This window comes from Chroicocephalus ridibundus, chromosome 10 (assembly GCF_963924245.1).
Source record: "Chroicocephalus ridibundus chromosome 10, bChrRid1.1, whole genome shotgun sequence".
Lineage (NCBI taxonomy): Eukaryota > Metazoa > Chordata > Aves > Charadriiformes > Laridae > Chroicocephalus > Chroicocephalus ridibundus.
In genome coordinates, this window is record NC_086293.1 from 10,651,728 (window position 1) to 10,679,609 (window position 27,882).

The 27,882-nt window shown below is 46.1% G+C and overlaps 1 protein-coding gene across 14 annotated transcripts in view; it reads right to left on the minus strand.

Moving 5' to 3' along the window:
- Positions 1-915: 915 nt before the first annotated feature.
- The window catches only part of ITPR1 (inositol 1,4,5-trisphosphate receptor type 1), a 182,521-nt gene continuing 155,554 nt past the window's right edge, over positions 916-27,882 (minus strand). For all 14 annotated transcript variants that reach the window (XM_063348471.1, XM_063348468.1, XM_063348473.1 and 11 more), the window contains 8 exons: positions 27,137-27,301; positions 25,324-25,519; positions 23,871-23,972; positions 21,837-21,976; positions 20,334-20,499; positions 19,402-19,562; positions 7,974-8,135; positions 916-2,293 (listed from right to left, as the gene is read on the minus strand). In XM_063348471.1, the coding sequence (XP_063204541.1) occupies positions 2,207-2,293; positions 7,974-8,135; positions 19,402-19,562; positions 20,334-20,499; positions 21,837-21,976; positions 23,871-23,972; positions 25,324-25,519; positions 27,137-27,301 (1,179 nt within the window). In that variant the 3' untranslated portion in view covers positions 916-2,206. The remainder of the gene's footprint in view (positions 2,294-7,973; positions 8,136-19,401; positions 19,563-20,333; positions 20,500-21,836; positions 21,977-23,870; positions 23,973-25,323; positions 25,520-27,136; positions 27,302-27,882) is intronic.

Sequence of the window (27,882 nt, forward strand, 5' to 3'; positions counted from 1 at the left end):
GGTTTGTGCTTTTGGCTGGTTTTTGCCTTTTTAAGGTAAAGATGCAGCGATGTGGAGCGTTCGCACGGATGCCCTCTTGGAGCGGGTGCCTTCCCAGCCTCCTCCCTCTCACCTGGCTGGCGCAGGCTCCGGGAAGCCTGACAGATCTGTGTGTGTGTGTGTGTCTGCGTGTCCCTGGATGGCACGAAGGGAAGAAGTGAGTCAGATACACAGCTCTGCCGCTCAGAGAAAATGAAATCCCGCTCCTCCATTGCACAACCCCGGCGGCTGTGGCATCCGTCACGCTCCCTCTGCACACACCTTGCTGGGAGCCGGCAGCTGCAGAGGGGAGGAGGACACATTTACCAGCATACATATGGAAATGGCACATGATGAAGTAGTCACAAGCTCACCAGTAAACCTCTATCTGCTGTCCAGGCTGCCTCCCCCCTCGGATGCACTCGCTTTGACGTTTCGCGATGACCCATGGCAGGGAGACGCACCCTTCTCAGACAGTTGTGTGCACTTACCAGATTAAAGGTGATTAATTGTACCAGGCAGTTCCTGCTACATCTTAATCAAATATACATAATCAGCGATGCTCCTGCACACAGGATCCTTGGAGCTGGAGCAGGTTTTTTTTTGTAAACTCTTGCACGTTCCACTCTGAGGATGAGAAGCCTGAAATATCAGTGGTAGGAGTCTGAAGTATCCAAACCTGGAGTGACGGCGGGTGAGGTCCCTGGGGCACCAGTGCCTCTCAAAGGACTCGCTCCGGTGTTAGAAGCCCAACCTCGGAGCTGGGAAAAGCACCGTCCGTAGCTGAAGGCCCCCGCGGTTCAGCTTTCCAGGGTGCCACAGCAAACACAACCACACGCCACCTTGGAAGGGGGACACAAACCACCAGCAGCCTCTGACCATAGAGTATTTTGCATCATTTATTTAAATACCTATATTTATGCATTTACAAATTTTCATAGCTCTGTTTGTAGCTTTTTTTTTTTGTAGACAGTATTGCAGAGAAGTTAGCTTTTGTAAAATGAGGTCCATGTATAAAACTATGCAACAGATTGGAGGAAAAAAAACACAAAACCAAACCAAGTTTCCTTTCATACTCTCTAGAATCGGAAACCAAAGAAAGTGACCGAATGGAGGGGGAGCGGGAGAGGAAGGAGTGGGACAGACCAACCTCAAACCAGCGGCTCTCTCACAAGCATTACACGTCAGTGCTCAGCTACAGTCCTAGCGGGATAGTTCACGTTTCCGTCGGTGCAATGCCTGTTTGCTAAAGCTTTAGCAGGCACGTAGGTCTCTAATGAAAAAATAAAAGGAAAGGATCCTACACACTGGGAATGCAAAGCCCGGACAGCCTCGGGACAGGGTTTAGGTGTCGTGACACGACATGCCCAAAGGAGACTGCACCGACTCACCAGTAGCGCATCCTCATCCCAAACTTCATTTTGCATAAAAAGTTCCCTTTAAGAAATCTTAGCATTTAAAAAACCCGGTATCTGAGCTCTTCTAGCCTCAGTACGTAGAAGAAGTCACTTGAAAAATACCTCCTGCTTTCCTCATTTGGAAGCTTCAAAGTAATGTTTTGCTTTAATTGAGACCAATTTAACAGCTCACGGATTCCCAGCGTTATCTCTGGGAGGAAGAGGCAACAGATATGGCATTGCAAGATATTTACACACATGGTACAAAAATGTCCAAGGGTATGAAAAATCACCAGTAACACAATTTTGCAGCAGCCTCATTTACACCTGTAATTTTATACCATTTATTACATTGTACTAACACACCAGATTCAAAGATGTGCACTCCCTTTAGGACATTCAGGAGTTACAAATATATTGTGATTGCATAATTCATATTGCACAATTGTATAAAAACATAAATACTAGCTATTCTATTTATTTATTTATTTTTTAAATACAAAATACATGTCACATAGTCAAATATTCTTTTCAAGTGCAATTCAGGTGCTCTCTTTAGTCCTTCCAAGAAAAAGGCAATTTTGATAGTTTTGGCACAAAGTTTAACCTCCGCCCTGTGCCAACAGTTCTAATTACAACACGTATGCCCGAAACTTTATATAGTAGCAGTCATATACATATAGTATAAAAACATGGTATTTACAAACTGAACCGAACGTACACAAAGCAGCGGCAGTGGCCGGTCTGAGCGTTACTGGTGCTGCCGCGGGAGGGTAAGTGCCCCTCATGACTTATGCCGGTTGCTGCGGGTTCACGTTCATGGGCGGAGGGTGTCCTAGGAGACCGATGCGCTGTTTCTGCTTCCTCTGCTCCGTCATCTGGAAAATTAAAAACTTTGCTCATTAGGCCTAGATGCTTCCTGTGCGTCAGCTCGCCGAAGGACCCGGCGCTGCCTTTTGTGGTTAGCGTTTACTCTGAAACCCACTTTCTACAAACAACGCTGCCCCGTCCGCTGTGCCAAGCGCTACGGGAGGGAAGAGGCAACTACAGCCCCGTCTCGTGTGCTCGTCGGGGGCATCCGTGCACTCGCCCGTGCGGCCGACTACCGTTTTGCAAGGAAAGAGCTCGGGAGAGCCAGGCGGCCAGCGCGGATTAGTGCAGAGCAGCGCGCAGAAGCCTCCCCCGTTAGAAATTCTTTGTAACCCGTCCAACGTACGAGGCAGACAAGACGCAGAGGGCGGAAAAAAGGGGCGAGCCCTCAAGTCAGGCTGGGAATACCCTTGTCTTTGCTGGAATAGACTCGAGCGCTCCCGCTCTAGTCAGGAGTGAGCCAACATCCCTCTCCATCTGCCAAAAGCCAAGATGCGAGGCAGGGACGGGAGGTTAACCACCTCGCTGCCAGACAGCCACAGTTTTGGCAGTACTTCCCAGCACATAAAATAACGTTTCTCCCAGTTAGTGCCATCACCGTGACCTGAAAATGGATCATAATTTTTCATTACTGATACCGAAAAACGTCCGCAATCCAATTCTCCACTCTTTTTCAAACCTTGGGAGGTTTCTGACAACTTGCGTAAGCCGACACACACCACGTAAGGAGCGACTCCAGCATGGGCAGACTCTCCAGCAGCCAACAGCTGGATCGCTGCATGCACTCTCTGCATCTTGGCTTTGGAGGAGCCGACACGTGGGATGGCTTGCAGCAGCCGTGCCAAGCAGGATGCCCGGACAGCACCTTGCCCCTCTACCACTGAGGCAAGCCCAATGTTACTCCTCAGGGAACCGTGCTCCACCGAGAGCCCCTGCACCCTCAAAGCAACGTGGGAACGCAGAACCATTGCCCATGGTCAGTGGTGGCACCAACAGCGTGCACAAGCAGCTGCGCTCACGTCCCACTCCTGCTGCTCCTTCCCTCAGACTGAGCACCCCTGGCTGCGGAAACAGCCTCTGTGGGGCTGGGGCACCCCACCGGCTCACCAGGGCATCGCAGGACCCCACCGGCCACTCCAGCAGCACAACTATGCACCAGAAAAGCTGGCCCAAAAGCCAATTCACCCAAAAAAGTAATCTTTCATTCAAGCATAAGATACAATTTCTCTTTATGAAAACTCACTGGGTCCCCTGCAATGCTTTTCCTGTAACATCTCCATCCACGACCTGGCTCTGCGGAGAAGGACCTGGGAGTCCTGGGGGAGAACAAGTTGCCCATAGGGCAGCAACGTGGCCAAGGAGGCCAGTGGTCTCCTGGGGTGCACTAAAAGGAGCGTGGCCAGCAGGTGGAGGGAGGTCATCCTCCCCCTCTGCTCTGCCCTGGGGAGGTCACAGCCAGAACACTGGGTCCAGTGCTGGACCCCGCAGTTCAAGAAAGACAAGGAACTACTGGAGAGAGTCCAGTGGAGACTACGAAGATGGTGAGGGGCTGGAGCATCTCTCTGCTGAGGAAAGGCTGAGAGCCCTGGGGCCGTTCAGCCTGGAGAAGAGCAGACGGAGAGGGGATCTCATCAATGCTCAGCAATAGCTAAAGGGCAGGTGTCAGGAGGATGGGGACAGACTCTTCTCAGTGGTGCCCAGTGACAGGACAAGGGCAATGGGCACAAACTGGAACACGGGAAATTCCACCTCAACATGAGGAAAAACTTGTTTACAGTGAGGGTGGCAGAGCCCTGGCACAGGCTGCCCAGAGAGGTGGTGGAGTCTCCGTCTCTGGAGACATTCCAAACCCGCCTGGACGCGTTCCTGTGCAGCCTGCTCTGGGTGACCCTGCTCTGGCAGGGGGTTGGAGGAGGTGATCTCCAGAGGTCCCTTCCAACCCCGACCATTCTGTGATTCTATAACCATTTAATTTTTTCAATTTTCAGGTATTTAATCACAAATGTCAGCCAATATAACTGACTGCGGAAGTAACTCCAGGAGAAGGGAGATAGCGTGTTTGCACATTCATTTGTAACACCGACTTGAATGTATTTGTCTAAAAACTCCAGTTTTGGTGATGGTGAATTGCCTTCCCACCCCCATCTCGGGGTACCCCAGCGTGCTCAGGCAGCCAGCCCATGGCCAGCCTTGGGTCTGGAGTTCGTTGTGGGGAAAGAAATTGGTCAAAAAAGGCTGTTCAGGGGAACCTCCAAAAAGTTCCTCCATGCGCCCCTGCCATCCAGCACGGCACACACCGCTGCTTTCACTCAGGCTAGCCGTGTATAATTACACTCATTTAACCACTGGGGAAAGGACTGAAATACAGTAATTCCTCTTGAAACCATAATTAAACTCGTCAGCAGCCCAGTGCCTTGCTCATCACCTGAGCCAAGGGAGGCAGAACTGTTATTGTACCTTTTCAGGAAGATGACCGCAGCCTCCTGGGGACAGGTCACACACACCTCCCGGTCCTCCGTACCGTGCTTCTGGAAGTCTGTTTTCACAATGGGCAAAGGGGAGCGGGAGAAGCGGGGTCTCCCCATGGCTCTCCAGTCTCAGCCACACACACAAGCTACTCCCTGGCTCAACTGGCTGGGACTTTTTTTTAACTGTTCCTAACTCCCAAGTTGGGAATGCAAAGAGGCAATAAGGACTTCATTTTAAAGTTCACACTAATTAGCTTCACTCAGCAAACTAAGAGCCACAATTTCACACGGCCAATAAACTGATTCAGAGGACATAGGAAATGAAAACGGAATGAAAAAAAGAACAATGAAAAGGGACTGTAACAGATATTTTTCATGCTGCATAGAAAAAGGGATGGTGCAGCCTGATGCAGGTGTCCACAGAGGATGTGTCTTTTAATAAAAGGGAAGAAAAAAGCAACCAAACGTAAAGCAGAGAGAGAAATGGAATTGCAACGTCGATGCAGAACATTACCGATCCTGCAAGATGCGTAATGCTTGTCCAGAGGGCACAGTGCTGCAGGATGGAGCAACTTTAATCTCTATCACATTTACCTGGAGACTGAATCTCTTGCAAAAGCTTGACCGCTGCAGCACCTGCACGCCTGGGCCTAAAAGGCAAGAAAAGCCCGGCACAAGGTATTGCAGGGGAGCTGTCAGCTACCGGGGTAATGCTGACAGGATTAAAAAAATAAAACCAAGGGGCCTGAAGTTCATCTGAGTCAAGCTGGACTCACCAATAATCATCTGTAATGCTGTAACGCAGGCTGCTGGGTCCAAAGGTTAGGGGTGAGTTGGAGTTAACTCCGGGAATGGGAGCGTGTGCGAAGGGCAGGAGCAGGGTCCCACGCAGGTGCGCACACACGGACACGCCAGCCCCTGCCCGCCGGGATGCTCGAGTGCCTCAGGCAAAGCCAACCCCAGCAGCAGCTCCAGCCACGAGTCACGTTTGCGGCGATGGAGGCCAGGGGTCTGGCCGGTGCGAGGCAACTGTCCTGAGCCAAAGTCCATTAGAGACGCCTCGCACTCACTGACACGGGGCTGGAAAGGGCTTCTGCGTGATTACATCTAATCCCCTGCTGTTGCAGACAATTATGTTGTAATCTTTTTGCGCAGAATTAAAGTGATCAAGATTTTAATGGCTCTTGGTGCACTTCCTCGTGAAAGCAGGCATGCTGGATTTCAGTTTCTAACAATTACTGTCTCCAGAAACCTAATGAGCTTGAAAAGCAAATGAATGAGAGGTTTTCCCTTTATTTAATTACAAGGAAATAAATACAAATAAAAGTTCCCCGAGTTAGTTCCTTTTCCTGGAGACAGTTCCAATCATGAGGGATATACTGGTTTTGTCAAATAATTGGAGCATCCTGCAACTTAAGCAGGGCTCTCAGTAACGGTACTTAGGGGAATTCCTAAAAGCTATCACAACATTAATGAAGCTGGTTTCCTCTTTTGCTTTTACAGTCAAATAGCTCTCTAAAAGCTAAACCCTTCATTCTTATTTTCACAAAGAACGAGAAGGGTTTTTAGTGCTTGGTCAGCCAAGAGCTGCAAGCTTCAGAAAGAAACGCATTCTGATCCAGAGCTGGCTGCGGCCGATGGAAAGACTCCTGGTGACTGCAGACCACTTTGAGTCAGACCCTTCAACAGGAAGACATAAGACACATGTTTCAAGATAATTGTTTCCAGGCAAAACAGCAAAACCACTACCCGGCAAGTATTAAAGCACAGACAAAAGAGCAACCGCCTCTATCCTCCATCCTCAAAACCAACGAGAGCAAGGGGGTCCGTGGCACGGAGTCTGAAAACTAATTACAGCCAAGAGCAGCAAGGTTTTCTGCACCCAATCTGACACGTTAATCCCTTCCTTGTGCTCTGCGGGGTGTTGGGTAAAAGGGCCCGGCTCCATCAGAAACGCAGAGTGTGATCGGAAGGCGGGGAGCCGGCACCTCAGTCAATACTGGCTTCCAGAGACTCAAGTCTCCACGAAGATAACTGGCTTACAGAGAAAGGAGGCCAACCCGGAGTAGAGGAGGAGAGCAGGAATCCGATTAGTACTGGAGAGAGTTGTGCCAACTGCGCTACAGTGGGCAGATCGCATCCGAAAAGATAATGAACCAAATCTGCTCGCCCTTTCTGCCTGGTGGATTCCATCGACTGCCCCGGGACACCATCAAGTGCAAGTCAGCAATTAATTTTATCCAGTGCCCATATCTATATAAACTTAACTAATTGAACCATCTAGCTCAGGTTATTAATTCATAAAGATAAGCACCTAGTCACTTTGTCATCACAAACAGCTCCCGACAGGGCAGGCAACAGCATTTTCCCTTTTCCTTCCAGTTAGGCTGTTATCTGTACGGACAACATGACATAAAGCCCTGCTGCCTCTGTGGCTTTCACAAAGCTATCGCCGGCTTTGGGCTGGGAACGATCCCTAACATCTGCTCAAGACCCAGCCAAGCTGAAAGTTAATACAAGTCCTCGAAATCTTGCTGCAGAGAAGAACTGCCGCACTGAAAAACCACTCAGAGGTCTACACGGTGTTCAACACACTACGTGGACTGTTCAGCAGCAGCAATACATGCCGCAGTGCAAAATGTTTCTGTGGGTATGTCAGTCTCTGCTGCAGCCTGAAGTGTGACAGTAGCCAAATTCTATCTGCAGTAGCAGCGGTAGCAGGGAGGAGAGCAGTGCAAGCTAACCACTCAAGTATTTCTCCAGTTTCTCAGTGGGTTTTGAGGTCCGCGCAGCAACACAGCACTTCTATCAATATCACACCCTCTGACTTACAGGATCGTGCTAAGGTCTCGGGTTAAAACCCGTAACGACAACAACAACAACAACACCAACACCACATGCATGCAGGCTGCCTGCACCAGCGATGACTGATTTAAGCCAACTTCAGCTTTGATTCTTTTAATGCAAGTTTTGCCTTTCTGGAGGTGGCCACTTTGGACCACAGGGGCTCGGTGAGCACTGCCAGGCAGGTCAGCAGGGGCGCAGGGTTTTGAAAGGACATTTTGTTTGTTCTCTTCTTTCCTAAACACAAGTTACTTTACAAACGGGGTTTGCAGGAGCCACGGAGCTGTAAAACACCCCTTTGTACGACGGGTTTGCAGGACCTTTGTCCTGCCCGTACCAGTGCGTAGCCGCACGTTCGCAGCCAGCTCTCCCTTACCTGATCTTTAAGCTCTGACAGCTGGCCAGAGAGGTTGGTCACAAGCTTCATGGTGGACTCCAACTTCTCCTGCAAGTTCCTCAGCTCGTTCTGCTCCCCTTCCGCGTCGCTGCTCACAAGTGACATGGCCCGCATCCGGGGGAACCAGTCCAGGTTTCTCTCCTGAGAATCACACACGAGTTCACAATTAGCGTTTGCCCAAGGAAAACCTGCACCCAAGTGGCTGAGTGCAGAGAGATCTCCAACGCCGTGCGGGCACACTCCTCAGCTACACAGCCTCTGTAGTTATTTTCATTTGCATCTTACTGGAAAGTCTGCAAAATTGCTCGCTACAGGCAATGAGGCACTTCAGACCTAACTACTGAAAATTAAGGCTGCTTATTGTTGGCTTTTCCTTTCCAGCAACTCCCTCTCCCCAGCCATTTCTTCTTCAAATACACTTCGCTGTAATACACAAACGCTGGACATTAAACCAGCCCAGATTTCACATCCAGACAAGAACTTTACAGTGCTAGAAAATCTGCCCCCATCTTATAGTCTCTTAATTTGTCTTTGTTGGAGATTTTCTGCTGATAAAGCTGGTTTGATTTTTTCAGTCAAGCAAAGCCTGGACATGCTTTCTAATGAAAGAAACCACGTTCTACCTGGAAATACATTCCTAATTGAAATGCTTCCTTTTTAATGAAAAAGAAAAAAGAAAAAATTCATATTCCGACTGGCTGATTCAGGCTAAAATGCGGGCCAGATTAAGTTATAATGAATTGCTTATAATAAAATTTTCATTCAGGCATACAAATTCTCTAATATTCCATGTTTAAGTTACAGTCAGGAGCTTCAGTGGACACGTGCTCGGTTTTATTGGTATGTACATAGAGGCTCACACATACACTCACGTACACGCCAGTGACGTTAAAAATAAAAGCAGGAACGGAATAGAAAGCCACAAAAGAGGAGGAGGGGTGCATACCGCATCTTGACACCTTAAATTTCAACACCGAACTGGTTTCCTATCTAGTCTGGTTCTCCTCCCACGCTGGAGATACTCTCTGAAATGGAAGTTAAACTAACACTGGATGAGATAAGGATGTGTGCGCTCTCGTAGGTGACGCTGCAACAACTGGTAATATTTTAAACAAACCAGATGAAACGGTAATAGCCTACTGGATTCGCAGTATCCCAAACCAACGATCAATTGACATCACTGATTAACGGCGACCAAAGTTCGCTCCGCTTAGCCGGCCAGGCTCTTCGCTGGGCTTTCTCTCAAACCTAGGGCTTATTTTTACGGCAGAGCAAACTCTCTTTGGCTTTTTGCCATTCCCTGCCCAAATCTCTAACTCGAACCCGCTCCCCCACCTCTCTGTCCCCCCCTCCACGCTCACTCATCCCCAGCAGCATCCATCCCACTGAAATGGGGTCTGTGCACCTCTACGGAGATTTACAGCCACGTCCTTTCTGCAAGTCAGATGTGATGCCAAGATTCATCGTCTTAAATTAGTTGCTTCTGATCTGCTTGGAGTTTGCTATTGCTGAGATTAAAAGGCAGAAAGTGGGCCCTTTCCATGCAGCGCACCACCGGATCCCCACGTGATGCAGAACTGCCAGGAAGACTTTTTTCCTCCTGATCTCTGTTTACAGGGCAGATGGTTTCTGCTAATAAAAGAAAAAAATATATGTACAAAAAAAATATGCCTTTATCAAGACAAGTGCCAAAATATTTTGGACTTTAGGAAACGAGAGTCCCACAATTAAGATTTAATAGTAGTAACAGGCAACATTTCGCTGCGTTCTTCCAGACGTAGTAAAATCCTCATTAGGGAAGAGGGCAGGCTCAGCACCAGTGCTCAGGTCCAGCACCTCCCCCCAAGCATTTCCCCTCCCCACCCAGGGAAAACAAACTAAACCAACTGCTCTTCCCTCCCTGCTCTCCTCCAGGACAGAGGTTTTCAGGGTCAAGTCAAACTAGACTGAAATGCAATTTATATTCACAGGTTTGCCTGGACCCTCAGAGGTCTGTGTCCTGAGGTTTCTAGGCAGATGCGGTAGCAGAGCCCTGAAGCTCCCGTCCATTCCTCACTTGCTGTGCAAATATTGTTATTTTACTTGTTCCCGAAGACGTGAGCTTTCCAAGCCCACCCCAGAGCGCTGCCAGGAACCATCCTTCTGAAGGGTGAAGGGGACAAGGGGAGCAGGACGTGGAAACACCAACTTTTCCCTACCTGCAACATTTCACTAACAAATCCCGCGAACCTTTTCTAGTATTACTTTGCAATATAAGCAAACGCTGTAGCTGTTGCAGAGGCTGCAACTTGATCGTTACAGGCAGGGAAGGTGACAGGCAGTCTCGGATGGTGAAACCAAAGCATCAAGCATTAGAGCATTGCCAGCTTCTGCAGGCTTGTCAGAAGTTTCATACTCACGGGCTTTCTGAAAGCCCCAGCTCTTGAAGTTCACTTGAGTATGGGAAATCTTGGCTTTCACTTGAAAAAACAACAAAGTGCCTCTCTAGTTCTCATGGTGAAAGACTAAAAACAAAAATGCTCCACGTGAGCTGAGAAAGGAGAAGGCTAACGAAAAGGAGACATGACTCAGGGCTGCCTGGGCAGTCTCCTGGACTCCCTTTTGAGCCTGGAACTGGGAATACCCCTGCTGAGTTCTGATCCACCTGCGGAAGACCCAATGGGGGCACCTGGAAATTTGCTGTGCAGAGACAGACTTGGGGAAGGACATCACTTTGCCAACCCATGTCATGGGCTGGACCTCACCTGCCCTCCTGTTCAGGTTTCAAGTAGCTTGTTGGCATGACTCAAACCCAAAGTTCAACCTGGAAGTGTCCAGCTGCCACCCAGCCAGAAATATGGGGATGTCCACCCAAACAGCCTGGGCAAACACCCCAAGGTGAGGAACCGTGGGGACAGAGGTGCTGGCAACACTGCAGCGATGCAGGCAGGACTGGCCCCTGTGCTCACTGGCCCATGATGGCCGCTGGGACTCTCCAGAGAGGGCAGCAGGGATGCTGCCAGCACGCAGGGGCACACCTCTTCCTCCTCCTCCTCTTTGCACACACCATCCTGCACCCCTTTGCTCTGGCTTCATGTTGGAAACCTTCAGCCTGTTCCTGCCACCTGCACCAGTGCCGCAGAGACAAGCTGGAGAGCCTGGATGTGACCAGCCGGCTGAAACGCAGACTTCTGCCCCAAAGGCAGGAGGGGTGGTTGTGGGGGGTGTTTTCTTTTAAATAAATAAATAACGATGCCTCAAGCGGAGACAGTGAAAACGGAAATAAGCAGGAATGCAGAAAGGTCAGTGGCTGACAAGCCCGCTGGGCCGGCGTGCGGCAGTCAGCCCGGCTCCCGGCCCCTCTGCAGAGCGCTGCTATTCAAGGTTGAATAAAAGATTTATATCTCGATGATCTAGTTTCTGCTGAACTTTAACTGAACACCGGGGTGCCTTTAAAGATACAGCCTCACATCTTTCACCAGGGGTTTTGCTAGTTTTCAGAGGCGCTAAGTGAGCTGTGAAGGGAAAGGCTCCCCCCGCAATCCTTTTCCCTGCCTGTCCCTGGTCCCGCCGGGCTGCTGGCACCTCGCATACCGATGCCTTTATGCACTGTCTGCTGTGGTCCTCCTGCGAACGGCGGCACCAGGATCCTGGTGTGCAGTCAGCTCCCTCTTCCCGTCACAGCCACGGCTTCCTCTGCTTCAACAGACGAACCGACTGAAGCCGCTGACGGAAGCTGGCTAACCACAAGTGCTGGGTTTCGGGTTAGCTCTTTTCTAGGTAAAGTTGGAAAAGTCCCTCTTGTAGAGCAAATATCATTAAATCTCAGACATGGGGGCGATGCTGACCGTCCACAATTGGAAATTTGAAAAAAAGAGGAAGCGGCACTGCATGATGCAGATGCAATTCATTCTGAGAAGTGCCCGCTCCTCCCTACTTCTGCCGAAGAGTTTATTCTAAGAAAGGTTTCTGAGGCAACCTCCGCGCGAGCCCTGCCAAGAGATGCATTAGCCCTGCTCCTCAGGCAGGAGGCGGCCGCTAACGGCACGGACCAGGGCTTGTCCTCGCTGTCAGCCACCGCGAGGAAGTCGCCGCTCCTCTTCTGGGTCTCCATTTGCTCAGCTACCACTGCTCCTAATATTTATGGGGTGCTGAAGGGCTAATTCAATGCTTAAAATAAATCCTGTAGCCTGCCATCGGAAGGCTGTCTAGCAGCCCTCGCTTAGAAGGGGAAGGGCGGCAGCAGCAAATTTCAGTTTCTGTCATGTGTTGTTAAAAATCATACCCATACCGCTAATAAACAGCTTGGTGAAGCACTTTGAAAATTACTTTTTTTTGTTTGTTTGCAGTGAGATGAAACTCCTCTTGGTTCTTTCTTGAGCTTCCTGGAAAAAGCCCCGCATCAGGTTCTCTCTTTCTTCTGCAAAGGGACCACCATCACTTGTTCCACACCAAGCCACACTTCTCCCCTCGCCGTGAAGAACGGCGCTTGACTATGTCCCCCCTCCACACCAGGAGTATTTTCAAACCCTCACATCCACCATGTCTCTAAACAGGAGGCTGATGATACAGCGTTAATGATATAAAAAAATCTCATTTTGCACTGTTTCCATAGATTAAATACCTAAGTGGTCTTTCCACTGGTGCAGAGCAGGGAGTCTGGAAGACAGACACCATGCCCAAAGGTGGAAGATGATCATGTCCCTGTATGAAATGATCCCCCCAGTGTGTCCCAGTGACTGCCCTGCTGCAGGTGACTCACTCGAGCCGAGTGTTGTGTTCACCAGCAGTGAAGTTACCCCACCAAACACCACCCAGCTCGATGCGACCGTGGCAGCTGGCCCCGCTGGGAATCCCAGAAGGCCATCTCCTTTCTCCTGCAGAAAGGACAGTGCCACCTCTCCACAGCAACCTACTTCTGCGCTGTTTGGATCTACATTTTAAGTAGGACGCGTTTCACCACGATCAGCTGGGTAGGACAGAACAATTAAGCATGCAAAGGCTGAACAAACAGCTGCTGGTGGCCGCGGCTGCAGTCACCCACCTACTCTTGCACAATGCATCCGGCACAGCCCTGGAGCACCCCGCGGCACGGGGTCACGGGCTCTCTGGCACAGCTGGGCTCGCGGAGGCAGCGGCAGCAATGACTCAGGGCATGGCCACCTCACCCCAGCCCCGGGCCACCTCCTCAGCACACACAGCCCCACGGGGCTTTTTTTGTGCTGGCCAGCGTTGCAGACCTCGCGGTTTATTTTCCCCAGCGTGTCACCCTCAACGGTGTCCAGGTGGAAACCTTCCCCCCCCAGCTCCCTGGCGGAGCCCCAGCAGCAAGGACACGGAGCCCACCCTGCAAGCTGCGTTGGGATCCACCCGATTCCCAGCACGTTATGCAAACAAACCATTGCACGGAATTGGGCTGAAGCCTTTGCTCCTGTTTTCATCCACCCAGACCCTTTTTCTGCCACACACTCAGCCAAAGTGAAACCTTTGGCTCGTCAGAGGGGATGCTGACCCAATATTCCCAGCATGGGCGCCTGCCCAGGTGGCTTATTATCAGGGAAAAAACAACAACTCAGCCACGTAAGGTGAATGCCAGCAACGGGAGGGTTTTTTCCGCAGCAGGTTGCAGGGCACGCCGGCTTGCACGCCTCTGGAGAACAGAGCACGCCGGGGCTGTGTGGGGAAGAGGAGGTTGACCAACCATTTCTCCCCACGTAGCTTCTGGTTTGTACCTTAACGCCGATTTCAAGGGCGGAACAAGTTACTTCACTATCTAAATGCAAAGCCTGGAACCTGTGCCGATGACACAGTGTTTCCAACAGCCAAAAGCCTTCTGCCAAACACACCTCTTGCCTCTTCTATGCCTCTGCTATTATTTGTTGTTTAACCCTGTAATTAAATTGACTAACTCTGGTAAGGTATCTCAAGATGCAGCTTGTTGGGAAGATACCACCAAATTAAGCACTATCAGCTCCAATTCAGAAGCTGACCTCCGCAGTTCTCCTCCTCTCCCAGCTTGCACTCAGTTGAAGAAACCCCAGTTTCTTCCTCAATAACCAAACAACTGCCTACAAGTTATTTGTACGGGCTGCTCTATTCTGCATCTGCAATCGGGTTGGTAAGTATTGATATGACAAATCTTTTTGATTTTGCCCCAAAGTACAGGATTTGTATATATACAATATACAAATTACACACAAATGTAACTAAGTCTCTAATACTTTCTCAGACTCTAATTTCAGCTGTATATATACATGCCTTTCACCAGTGCTGGAATCATTAAGCCGCTTTTGAAATGCTTTGGGCTTGAAGCATCTCGGCCTGCCGCTTGTTATTCCTATAGGTGCTGCAGGTCAAATCCAGCCTTGGCCATCTCCAGCCAAATTATATGGGATGCAGAGCCTGGGGACACAGGAACCCTTCAGAGCCACCACCATGTGAGCCTGCTGCAGGCTGGGAATCGCATGCTCCTGCTGAGCTCCGGAGCACTGCGACAGCCGGGGCTGGGCATTTAACTTCTCAGGAGAGGTTTCAGGTCAAACTTGCACTTCTGGAAGAATGTAATTTTAAAAGCCCGATGCTGATGAAACCTTGCCTTTGCTGACGTCTCGGCAGAAGTTACAGGCTACACCAGACACTCAAAACAGTAATAAGAAATACTTTTGAATTACAGTAGAGCACATAGCTCAAGACAAATAAAAAAAGTCCAGTAGAATATTTAAATTTCCAGTTTTGTAAAAAGAGGTTAATCAGGGCACAAAAGGAAATCTTAAGCTTTCATTTCCATTCCAAATTCCTTTAGAGATATCTGCACCATCACTCCTATTTATAAATGGTTCATTTTCAAACGATGACACAATCCACTTGAAGATTCGGGACTCAGCGCTCTCGATGAGGACACGTGAGCTTGGGCAATCCCTTCCACCTCTCTGCCTCGCTTTTGTAATGCAGGTTAATGGCATGGATCCTGCCTGGTGCAACACGAGATTAAAAGTCTGTGGAAACTACAAGAGCTAGTTAAGAAGCTTTGTGCTAACAACTTTTCCAAACAAGCCCTTATTTTTCAATATGCACATCTGCGTGCATAAAAATCACTCCCGGCCATGCGGCGCTTACCCACACCGATCAAACGCTGATGTGAAGGTGTATATGCAAATCCCCACGTTAGGGTATGCAAGAATTGTGTATGCAAATATTTGCCCATGCAAGTGACGGCACAGTGCAGCTGCATGCACAACGGCTCATGAATGCAAAGGAAACTGAAGTGGTTTTCCACATATCGGGCTTCAGAGTAAGAATTTTTTACATATTCTAAATGCCTGCAAACAGCTGTTTGTAGCGGACCTTTGCCAAGAGGCCAGAGACAGCTGCACTGATGGGGCTGCTGCCGGCACGGCTGCCACAGGAACTGTAGGCAAAGGCAGAAAACTTCAAAAATTCTCAAGACAGGATGGGCAGATAAGACATTTAAATGAACTAATCTGTAGGGAGTTCACATTAGTCATTTGGGTGGGGATGTCAATGTCTGGCCAACACGATAAGTGGATCCCCCCACCTCCTACACACTTGGTATTATTCAGACATCACCTGATCTTCCCTGGTGACTACGAAGCCACAGAGCAGCCGAACCCTACGCCTTGGTTCCTGGGAAACACGGGAGGCACTGGACTACTAGCTCTGCAGCACCATTAGCATACTTTCCAGATAAACACTTTTCAAAAGACATTGATCCATCTTGAAGCCTCCCTATCTTAAGTGCCCATCTGCAGTGATTTAGCCAGATGAACAAAAGTTAGGTCATCAGGAGGGCTCTAGAAACACCAAGAATTAAAGACCATCTCTATTACCACTAGATGCCTTCTCACATCCTATAGTACTGTCGGTGCTATTTAATAGGTATCAGGAGGTGGCACAAGAATGCATTTCGAAGATGAGCTGCTTCACACCAAGCTTCTGTTTGCCATCTCCTGAAACGCATGAGGTTATCAGCCCCGCCAGCGCTGGTAAGAACTTCAGGAGAGGTGATGAGTCACCGCAGCAGCTCGGGTGTGTACAAGAGCTCAGCTTCTACATCAAACGCCATTCCTACCTTGCACGGCTCTGGCCATTCCCAGCTAAGATTCTTGAGATATCCCAAGTTTTACGTCTTGTATTCCAGCAGGCACACGCTCACCTTACTGACAAAAGTGAATATTGTCCCTGTTTACAGGGGGAAAAGCTGGCAATGAATTCCAGGCTTCCTATCAGAAGTCTGGACTTGGAGCTAGAAAGCCGTGCAGCCTGGCTTCCCACGGACACGCACAGGGACACGCAGGGCTCCGCAAGCACAGGGGGACTTCAACACAAATAAACCACGATTGCCAGCACCAACAGACCCGTATTTGTAGCAGAAAAACATTACGGAAGGTGTAATTACAAATCAGTACTAAACCACAGTAGATTAGATTTTGCTTTGTCAGATCACCGTGGTTTTTTTTAATATTTGTTTTGATCACACTTACAGCGTTCAAAATACTTCTAACATTTAAACTCTGTTTCCAAGTTGACTTCTTTCTGCATGCTGTGTTTTAACTTAATGAGCTTCAATCCATGAAGAAATACAAAATTCACTAAAGAACTGTAGTTAATCATTGATTTTCATGGCTACAATTTCTCTTTAAGCTGCGTCAGATTCCTGCAGATTAATTCCATGGGCGAGATTCAGCTCTACCTTCTCCAGTACAGGGGACAGCCTCAAAATTGCCTTTCTACACACATTATTTTTAGTCAAGGAAACATCAAAATTCAACATCACTCCTAAAGCTTCTGAATATTCACTAACCAGCATAAGTGAAATTGTCCAGGATTCTTTTGATACCACAGTGCTTAAAATATCTTTAAAGCACTGTATAAGCAGCACTGGATGCAACTCACAGGCTGATGGTGAATATAATTTTAGTGTCCTAAATTCCTTTTTTTTTTTTTAAAGGTTCTGTGGTGTTGGAACAACCCACAAATACTAAATGGCAGAGGCTTTTTTTTTTTTTTTTTACTATTCCCAAAAGGCAGAAATCCAAGAGTTTTCTAAAGATATTCTGTTGGGAGTCAGAGCAAAGGTGAAGTGCATTTGAGGTGTGTTCTGTCATCACAGTATGATCTGGAGCACGTGATGCTTCCTACCCTCAACTACTAAAAATGGGTAGAAGTTGCACTTGAACAATGGTACCACATAACAGCCCATGGAAAAGACATGCCCCATCTCTGTCATTATCAAAGATGTTAGAGTGCCACCTTCAGTCTGAAAATGTGGGGAGAAAATCCCCTTTCAGTCTAACCCTGACACGAGTAGGGCTTTCCAGGAGAATCTGGTAACTGCAGACATTATAAGCAATCACAGGTTCCCATTAGCCTCCTGTACAAATACAAAATAAACCATCACCTCCAACAGGCGAATCAGAATCTTTGGAACCACTAACATATTTAAAAGGCTTTCCTTTTGCCTGTCCTAGGTTCGTGGAATGAAAACAGAAGGCTTGAGTAAAAGATGAACCATGCCCCAAGTTACTTTAGATACACCTGAGGCAAAAAAAAGGATTTCTGACTCCTACAGAAGTATTTAGAACAGGTCTGGTAGAGAGATATATTCATCATGTTTTACATTCAGATTTCCTAGAGCAGCAAAGAATGTTTTTAATGTGAAAGGACGATGGAAAGAAATTGCTGCTGATGTTCAGAGTAGGCTTTGCCAGAGCAGCCCTAAGGAATACGTGGACTGCAGAATGCCGCCGAGATCTCGGTGCCAGGCCAGCAGCAGCCCCAGCTGCGCCGGTCACACCCGACCACTGATGTGCAAAGCAAATTTACTTCCTATTCTATGGCTCGTACGGTTACAACACGCTTTCAACAGCATCACAGTGAGACCCTACTGGTAGTTCTCAATTTAAAACTGGCTTGTGAAATGCAAAAATCCACCAACTATAAGACGTACTCCAAATCTCTACCTACAGCACATAGTTACATAAAATTGCATCTGCACAAGGCACTTGGTCTATGCATAATTCATCCACATTCCCATTCAACACACAGTAATTAGCCTTTGCTGACACTTCTATGAATGGGAATTCTGATAAAAGTTCTCCAGTTTTTGCGTTTATTGCAAACATATTCTGGTTTTTGGTTCTTACCTACTTTGAACTGTTAATCTGAAATAATAACTTGTTAATAAATTGTTCATTAATTGAAAGGTCTTTTTTTTTTTTAACTAGTTTTAACACAAGACAAAATGGTCTTTTAGAAGTAGAATTTAAGGAGTGCAGCGCTTGCCCCTGAAGTAATGCTTGCAGCAGTGGGATAAATAAAGGAGCAATATAATCAGTCAGACTAGAAAGCAGCAGCGATGGGCTTAGTTATCTCACTGCGCTAATCCTCTATCAGGTGACTGCTCACAAGATTTCTTTGAGCCCTCATTAGAGAGGCAGAAATCCAGAACTAGGACATACACTTTAGTGACCCCAAAGTAACATGTTTAACCTCGAAGAGATCTGGGTGGGACTTACATCTGACCGGGCCACGACAAATTGCCCACTTAAAGGTAGGCTGTACTTCTGCAGCAAAAAAGTTAAGAGACAAATAAAAGGATTCTGCTAATTATTTGTCTGAAGGCAAGTAAAGAAATAACTAATTGAAACGTTATAAATCAGAAATAGCTTTTGCTAACTAGCCAGGAGACACACAAACTAGTAACTGAGGTTTAGGATCTAACTCCAGGAGCTCTGAACCTGCAGCTCGGCAGAGACGACGCTTTTCATTCTCTCCTTAAAAGGCCTTACAATTGAGTAGATAGTAATTTTAAATTTTTACAATAAGAAGCTAAAATCATATGACAACAAATCCTACAGGTCAGTTTAAGATACTTATATTGGGATGGGTTATAACTTGTTTGTGATACTTCAGATACTTCCACCAGCTTGAAAATATTCTCGCTCCAATGTTAGTTTTCAAAACTTCTCACCGGATTTAAAACCACGGCGACTACCTAGCTGTCACTGCTCACTGCCACCTACTTGGGTGCACACACCCGAGTGTTTTGGAGGCTGGGAAGCTGCGGGTACACAGACGCAAATTGCTGTGTGACTGCGGTGCTGCAGCACATGTCGGCTCCCACAAGTGCCCCAGCCCTTCCCAGCACACTGCAGTGTGCTGCCGTCAACCCAAGGTCTTTTCTCCTGTTATCTTGCCAAGTACATCTTAAGTACATTATCTTTAGAAGATGCTTCTAAAAGGAAAGGCATTGGATCAAGCTTATTGTTGTAGGAAAGGTCTTACTCCAAGTTTTTGCTTACAAAATAAATAAAATCCATAATACTGTATTTACCAAATGTGCCAGTAGGTTAGTCTAATACAGGGGAGGGAAAAAAAAAAAAAAAAAAAGGCAAAACCTCAAACTTACCTTGATCATTTCTGCCACGTAACTTTCTGGTCCGGTATATTCTGTTGAATCTTTCACTTTCACTAACACAATGAAGCACAAATAATGCCACATGTTGTGCTCCTCTTTAATGTGCTCTTCAAATGTGACTGTCTTGTTATCAAACTTATCTCTTTCCAAACCTACAAGAGTGACACATATATAACCCTTAATATTTACGAACTGGTACTAAGAAAAAGAGCTCTAAGAACAAAACTCGTTTCTACAGCCTGATGCACTTCTAACAGTCACAGTCGGTATTAAATGAACACTGAATAACAGGGATAAACTCTCTAAGAAATGGCCACAATGTAGTGAGAAGAGGAAAGAAGGCATAAGAAGTACTACTCGCACTTATTATGCAAACCAGAAAACCTTTGGTTAAAAAAAATGCCATCAGCTCGTTGCCTTTCATAACTCATCTCCTATTTTTAGGCAAAATGATACCAAATACAACATTTGCTTCACAGCAAACTCCCAAAGGTTACTTCTGCCAGTCCGCACGTTCTGCAGCTTCTGCATGGCCATCCCAACCGCGCCGGCCTCAAGGGCTCAGCAACTTAATTCCCAATCGACTGATGGGAAAAGCTTTCACAGGCACTACTCGACACTCAGCACCCTTGGAAAAAAAACACTGTTTATGAAAGTCTCTCCCATTCCAACAGGAAATTATTCTTTGAAGCACAGGAGAAACAGAAACTAAGGATCTGAGGGAAAAAGGGTATACTGAGCATACGTTCCCCATCTCTTCCTGCTGCCAAGCTCCTACGCACGTGGTACCAAGAATATCAGTTTGCTGAGGAATGCAAGGTAGGAACAGCCAGGAATTCAAGACTCCCATTTCCTGCCAGTTTGCAGCCACCTCTGACTCTGACAGAGTAACCCCTTATTCTTCAGTGTGCTTCTCCACTTACCACAAATAAAGCAAGTCGTTTTTAAAATTTCTTCTTTCTTCTGTTTTTCACTCCTTAAATCAGCAAAAGTGTCAATGATCACACCAAAAATCAGGTTAAGGACAATGATGATGACCATGAAGAAGAATAACAGGTCATATATCACTCTAGCAGCAAAGAGAGGTTCCTGCAAGATACATATTTTAATAATTAACCACCCAAATACATGCGCATCTAACCCTTACCGTGCCTTTCGCAGTTCAGCAGCAGAACACGCCACCCCACAACCCCTCCCTTTAGAGTCTCCATTTCTGATGCCCTCGATAACTTACAGCCCCAAACATTAAGTGAAACTAAAATGCAAGATTACTGAAAGAAAAGCCAAATTACTCAGCTGCCAGGGTGCGATCTCTGCAGAGCTGCTCTTTCTGCTTACTCTCTCAAAGTCTGTCCTCACACATTGAAATTTCTTCTCTCCTCACCCCCACCCTGCCAGCCCATCCAAATTATATCCTTATATTAATTTGCTGATACATCAATATAGTATCAGTGTTGGCCATAAAGTCTTTTACTGGAATTTGATAGTATTCATTTCATTAATGCTAACAACCACGTATGCGGACATTAAGCTGGACTTCCTGGTACTCATTTCATATTTATTGCAGGCCTGAATACCCAAATACCTAACCCCCCTTTTCAGAATCATCCTGACAGTTGGGTGCCAAACTTTTATTAAGAATTACGTAACTTTTAAACCATGGTAAGCTGGAAAGAAGGCTAAATATTAGAAAACAATTTGAAATTGCAGGCAATACAGAAAAGCATTCCCTCTGACCAAGACTGCTCCTTTTCCCCCTAGCATGGTTTTGGGGAATGACCAGCGGGAGAACAGCCTGGGACTCAGATGGGCACAGATAGCTAAAGCAGCAGCGATACGAGCAGCTTTGGGTATTATCAAAAATTCCTGCTGCTTCGACTGGTCCTCGCTCTCTGATGATGCCTCTGAACAACATTCTTCCTTCCTTCTTGCATTACCAGCTCCAACCCATCTTGGTCCCTTGTCCTCTCATCCATTCCCTGTTTTACACATCTTACCTTTCCCAAGGAATGCTCGCCACAGAAACCCCTGCCACTGGCATGGGATCAGCTACCACTGCGTTTTCATTCTGCTATCTCATGGTACTCTTTCACTAGCTTGTACTTATCTTATTTCTCCAGATCCTGAATTCCCAAAGCATAGCCTGTCGGCTACCCCATTTCTGTTCCTTTGGGCCCCATTCTGGACAGCCCTCAAGCTAAAAAAGCCCTAAACCAAGGATGGGTAGAAGCTTGTTTGAACTGTCTGCCATTTAATTGATCCTGCAGAGATTTAACTATATTATACGGAGAGAAAGTGTGGTCCCTTCTAGTCGCGATGTATCCTACATCTGTTTAAAGGGAGTGTATACACATTTTCCCCAGCAGAACTAGATCCCCAGCCCTACATGGTTATCACTCTTCCGCCCCCACTCAGTGATAATTTACCTCTTTGGATGGTTTCCTGAGCACATCACCTACTCCACCCCCACTCCTGAGCCCGTGACTCAGTACAGTAACAATGCACATCAGTAACGTCTCGCACGTATGCTCTTTATTCTCTTCCTCCATTTCTTCAGCAATCAGTTCTATTAACACAGCAAGCAAAGACACGTTTCAACGGCAAGAAGACCAGTTTTAAATAATTCTCTCTATTCTCTCCCCTTTGCAAAAAATGCCAGATTTCCAGCCAGCGAACCAAACCTCCTCAGCTCTTGCGAAGAGCCGACCAGTTCCACCAGGGGAGGTTTAGGATGGATATGAGGAAAAACTTCTACGCTGAAAGGGTTGCCAAGCATTGGAACAGGCTGCCCAGGGAAGTGGTGGAATCGCCATCCCTAGAGGTATTTAAAAGCCGGGCAGACGCGGTGCTGAGGGACATGGGTTAGTGGTAGTTTTGTTAGGTTGATGGTTGGACTCGATGATCTTAACGGTCCCTTCCAACCTAGACAATTCATGATTCTATAACCATGGGAGTGGGTCTCTGCTCTGGCTCCCGCCTGCCCCCTCTCCCCACCAGCAGAGTTTTCTTTTGTGCTTGAACTGCTGTCTTTGACTTGGTTAAATATCTCTTTCCATTTTTGTGAGCGTGCATAGCTCAGATCACCAGATGCCTGTTTATACAGAATCATAGCTTTTTGACAGCTCAGAGGACAAAGTGTTGCCTCTTACACTCTCCCTTGGTGCCTAACAGATTGCACAGCCTTTGGGCTGCACTCAAAATGGCAACTTCGACTTGTATTTTTCAAATGGCTAAAATATCACTGCTTATGGAAACAGAGTTCTACTAAAAAAGCAACACGCTTTTTTTGACCCTTTCTTCATTTGGCTGAAGCCTCCAACTTCACGGTTTCAGTTGCAGAACTGCTAGAATTAATTACCTAATCTCGTATACTCTCCCTATACCCATTGAAAGTCTCATGACTTACATTTCATCATGAAAATGCTCATGAGTGGGTCCCACCTTCCCACAAATAGCCTTAGAAGGGCCCAAATCCCCGTGCAATCCAGAAATAGCCAAAACCCAAGATGGCAGAGGAATGGCCAAGGACTTGGGCATCATTAACAGCCCTGGCCATACAAGGCCCTGATATCAGGTTGATTATTTACAATATAAAAACATCTCTGGAGTTTTCCTTTCTGCAGCCAGAGTGTATAAAGACAGAGCAGCACACTCCTCCTAGAGCTGAATAAAGCAGCTATTCTTGTATCAATGTTGAATCTTAGCTTATCAGAGAGGACACTTGAGCAAAACAGAGCCATCTCCTCTTGCGAGCACGGGCTCATGGCCGTTATTGACCTTTGAAACATTTGCCCATCTAAGAGCTCCACTTCAAAGAGAAACAGCAATGCTCTGTCTAGTCCTCGCAGCCAGCATCGTAAATCTCCGACAAGTAAATTACATTTTCTAGAAAATAAAACTGAAATATTTCAATACCCAATCTGAGGCTGGCGATTATGCTACAAGCAATATCTTGCATGCACTTCTTTGATCTCAAAAGCCCCAAAACCTACCCTGTCTACTTAATCCATTGAGTACTTCCTGCCATGATATTAAAAAGTTTCCTTAGTTAGCTCGATAGAATAATGCTGACAATAAACAATGTTCTGCTCCATATTTCATAGTGTGTTATCCTTCGGGATCACATTTAATAGCCTAATGTTTTAAAATAATAAACTTTGCAGAGGTAAACTGCATCACTTCCTTCTCAAATTGATAAGGTAGAAAATTAAAGATGATTGTTTTATCAAAGTATGGTTTAGCTCTAAGTTTCTCTTGTTTAATCACTTCATGTAACAAACGTAATTTATACTGTTGGCCTAAGTTCATCCTTTTTCACGTTAGTCTCATGATAGCTTTGTTGCCGAATTTATTACATAGGATTTTTAAAGAAATTTTTTTTTTTTTTAATTTAAGGTGCTTAACTAGAAAAAGTGGGAAAACTCAAGGTGTGAGTTATGAATTCAACAGCAGATACTTACGGTCTGAAGGAATGATTGAAGAACAGTTTTCACTGCTACCTGCTTTGCATACATCTGAATAGAGAAACTCTCCCGTCATGGTCTCACCTGGTTCTGTGCGATCTAAAAACAGAAGGTGATGAATCAAATGGATAGTTTAACATTTTGTACATTTTGCAAGATTACTTCTCAGATATTAAGGCACCCCATCATAGTCAGTGTGCAATTACTAGGCAGGTTTAGAATAGCATATTATCCTGGAGTTTAGAAGGGCTCAGCACTTTCTGATTTACACATTCAATGATTTTAAATTCAAACATAAAATTCTTATTATTTCTATGAATTAAAAACCAAAGCTGTGCATTTATTTTGCATCAGCTCCCAAGTTGAGAGTAACTGAAACTGTTCCCAAAATACTAAGTTCTAGTGCACAGTGAATTTTCAAGGTGCCTTGCAAACTTGCCTTGCAAGTCTCAAAACAAACCTACTGCCACAGAGTAAGACATCTTTGACATTTCTCCAGCCGCATGGAAATGTGAAAGAACAGAGTCCGTGAGGTTTGGGTCTCTCACAGGGTTGGCAGTAAAATTAGAAAAAAATAGTAGGAAAGTCAAATAATACTTGTCTGAATAGATCAAGTGTCAGAGGAAAAAAAACAAGGCAAACCCCAAACCTCTCCTCTAACAAATTTAATTTCTGTGCTTCCCACCCACTGAGTTACTTGCTTGACGCTGCAGAGTGGGGAAAAAAAAAATCCCAGATTTTAACTTACAATAAGCAACTTAAGGTCAGCACAGAGAAGTCTGCTACGGAATTCACTGTGGCAAGCATTTGAGGGAGGTTAATACAGTCTATAAAAACTATGAACAAACCAGAGTTAGAGAGAGATAAACCTCTGCTTCACAGGAGCATCTCTTTGATGCCCATCATTTATATTCAGTCTGTTATTTCAGGTAAAATATTAATTTTTGTTATGATGAAAGTAAACCCCACCATTAAAAGCCAATATAAGCATTCAGTATCTGGCAAACGGAGGCAGAACTGAATTCTCCCAGTGCAGAGCCTCCTTCACGATGGCCTACCTAAAGTCTGCTTGTAATTAAACTGGGGGAGGGAGTAGGTGTAGCTGAATTAATCTCAACTGTTTCAGCAAACAGCGAGGGGAGAAATCTCAACCGTGTGCAGAAGAGCCCCAAGTGCTACCTCCAGGGGTTCCTCCTCCCCATCCCTCTTCTGCTGCAGCACATTGCAGCGTTGTGTAAAACTACTGGGGTATCTGTTTGCACCAATCACTTTGGGGTTTTTTAACTTTTATTTTCTATTTAAACAGTGTCCTTTGTAAGAAAGAAACTGTCAAACGGGTGAGGCAATCAGTATGTCTTGCAAGAGGTGGAAGACACTCAGCACGCCACGTGGAACAAAAGCCCATTACTTTCTTCAACACAAACGGTCAAAATGAGTTGCTGGTACCAACCTGGCAGCAACGTTTCATTAGGGAGCTTGTCTACTTCCAGGATGAAGTCATCTTTGAAGAAGAGGTACCCCACTATGGAGAACAGGTAGACCAAGATGAGAGCGAGAACAGCAGTCAGGATGATGGAACGCCCGTTGCGAGTGACACTCTTGATGACGTTCAGCAAGGTCTCTTCTCGGTACACCAAGTCAAAGAGCTGGGGGACAACAAACAAAAGCAAAGGCTGTTTCTCACACGCAGTACCAATACCACTGGTGGCATCCCATTTGTTGGCATAACCTGAGGCAGCACATTAACAATACCAATGGGATGTTTTAAAGAGCACTTTTTTTTTTCTTTTTTTATAGTTATCTGAAATTTAACATATTGGCAAAGAAAAATATAGGGAGAGGTGAAGAAGATGGGATCCCTCATCCCCACTGTACCAGTCTTGTGCCATGCACTTTGAGACATGAAGAACGGAGGCAGCTGTACTCTCCTCTTCATCTGCACTTCATGGATTCCACTCCTGAGCAGCCGCATGGGAAGAAGTTCCTCCCTGGTGTGAGGGCCTTAAGTGCTATATATACAGTGCATGCTTTAAACATAAAGCTGCTAACACATACTGTTGTATTTTTTTTTTTTTAGGACTTTCTGCCCCATCACAATCTCAGAACAGCTCATTTCAAAATGCAATTAGCATTTTGTACTTTAAGTCTTAGTTTATTGAGTGTATAATTAAACGAGCAATATTTTTTGCCCAAATTCTTTTGTTTATATTACAGAAGTTTCCTTCATTTTTCACTCCTCTGGGTCTGTGACAATCCACCAGCACAGCCCAGGCAGGGTGCTGGCTACGCTGGCTGACAGTAAGGGGACAGGTATTTGTTATATTGGACCTACATGAATATAGAAGATAACCAATTCAGTTACCAGAAGAGGTAGCAAGCATCAAAGGGACAAAAATAGAGTGTTCTGAATGGGATTTAAGGTTTGCTTTAAAAGTGACACATTTTCTCCACCAACACTCAATACACTCCTTCAGTGCTTATTCTTAGAAGTATTGTGCAGTACACGATGAATTCCACCCCAAACAGAAAAAACACGTATGCCAGGCAGCTGTGTCAGTCGTGTGAGGTCTGGAGTCTAGCTGCAGCTAAGGAGACACTCCAAAGTTAACCAGCTGCTCCAAAAGCATGGACACTATGTTATTGTTATTGATGATAACAGAGTAAACCATCTTAAAGACTGTGTGCCTCTTACTCATACCATGGTAACTCCAAAAGCGCCTACTGTTCAGTTAACATTTCTATGGCTAGATTTTTCAGTGATTTTTTTTTTCCCCCCTCATGTAAGAGTTTCTATGGCCTTAAGAAGGTTTAAACCTTCACCACGTATTGACATAACTTGGAGTCACAACGTTTTAAATTGGTTTATTATCTTGGAAGTCAGAGCAGGGTTATAAACAATCCATCTAAACTAGAAAACTTGCACCTTCGAAGTCTAAGAGGACTAACACACACAGGGAAATGCTAAATACCTTCATTGCAACTGCATACATATTTAGCATAAAGAGCAATTTTATCTAAATTTAACCTTAAACACGTCTTGTATAATATGCTTAAGGAGAACAAGAAATTCTCTGCTTGTCTGTACAAATCACGAGGAAGTGTCCTGTAGCCTCTCACCGTAACTCCTCCCAAGCAAAGTCTCCAGCGTGCAGTTCTCCAAGGTGTCTGCACCACAGCTTCCCAGTACCAAAACGAGAGCACGTGGTGTACGATGGGACTTTACAAACACAGAAAAACATTCTGAGGGCGAAGTGAATACCTACCAACAAACTATAAAAGAATTCGTGTACGAAGAGCCCCAGAGCGCAAATCAGAAGGTACAGCAGGTGATAGAGAAACTCTACGTCCATGATCATTGCCTTGTATCCTCTAGTGAAGGTTCCACAGTTACCCACAAAACTCATCAGAAAAATTATTTTATTACAAACCTAAGAAAAGATTAACCATAAGTTAGTTACAATATGTGGCTTTCAGGAAAAAAAGGCAATTTTTCAAAGCTGGAGGTAACCTGGCTCCATGCCAATGTCAACGACCGTCTGAACTGTCTGTTACACCAACAGCATTTTACACGCCAGTCAAAAGCTGCTGCTGTTGGGTTCCCCGCACAGCTGAGACAGGGAGCCACAACTAAAACTGCACATGTCTAATAAAACGTGTGCACTGACTCCTGTCTCCAGCTTCTTGTTGGAGGGCATCGAGACTAAGATTTAAAGAAGAAAGCAAAAACACTCCCTGGTGCGAGAGGTAAAAAATAAACCCTGTTCTAAGCACGGCACTTCCTGCAGTCAAATAACTCTTCCAGCAACCCTTACGTTTCTGAAACACCCCCTATTGCTTGTTAATAAGCAAGTGCTCCAGATTCCCTCAGCACTTCACTCTCAGATCACACACCCAGTAATCCTCCTGTGCAGCACCAGCCATCAGTGCCAGAGGAAAGCTGCCTCCAACTTACCTGGAACCTGCTAAACACTACAATTACCCATAACAACAACCACCACCCTCACAATGC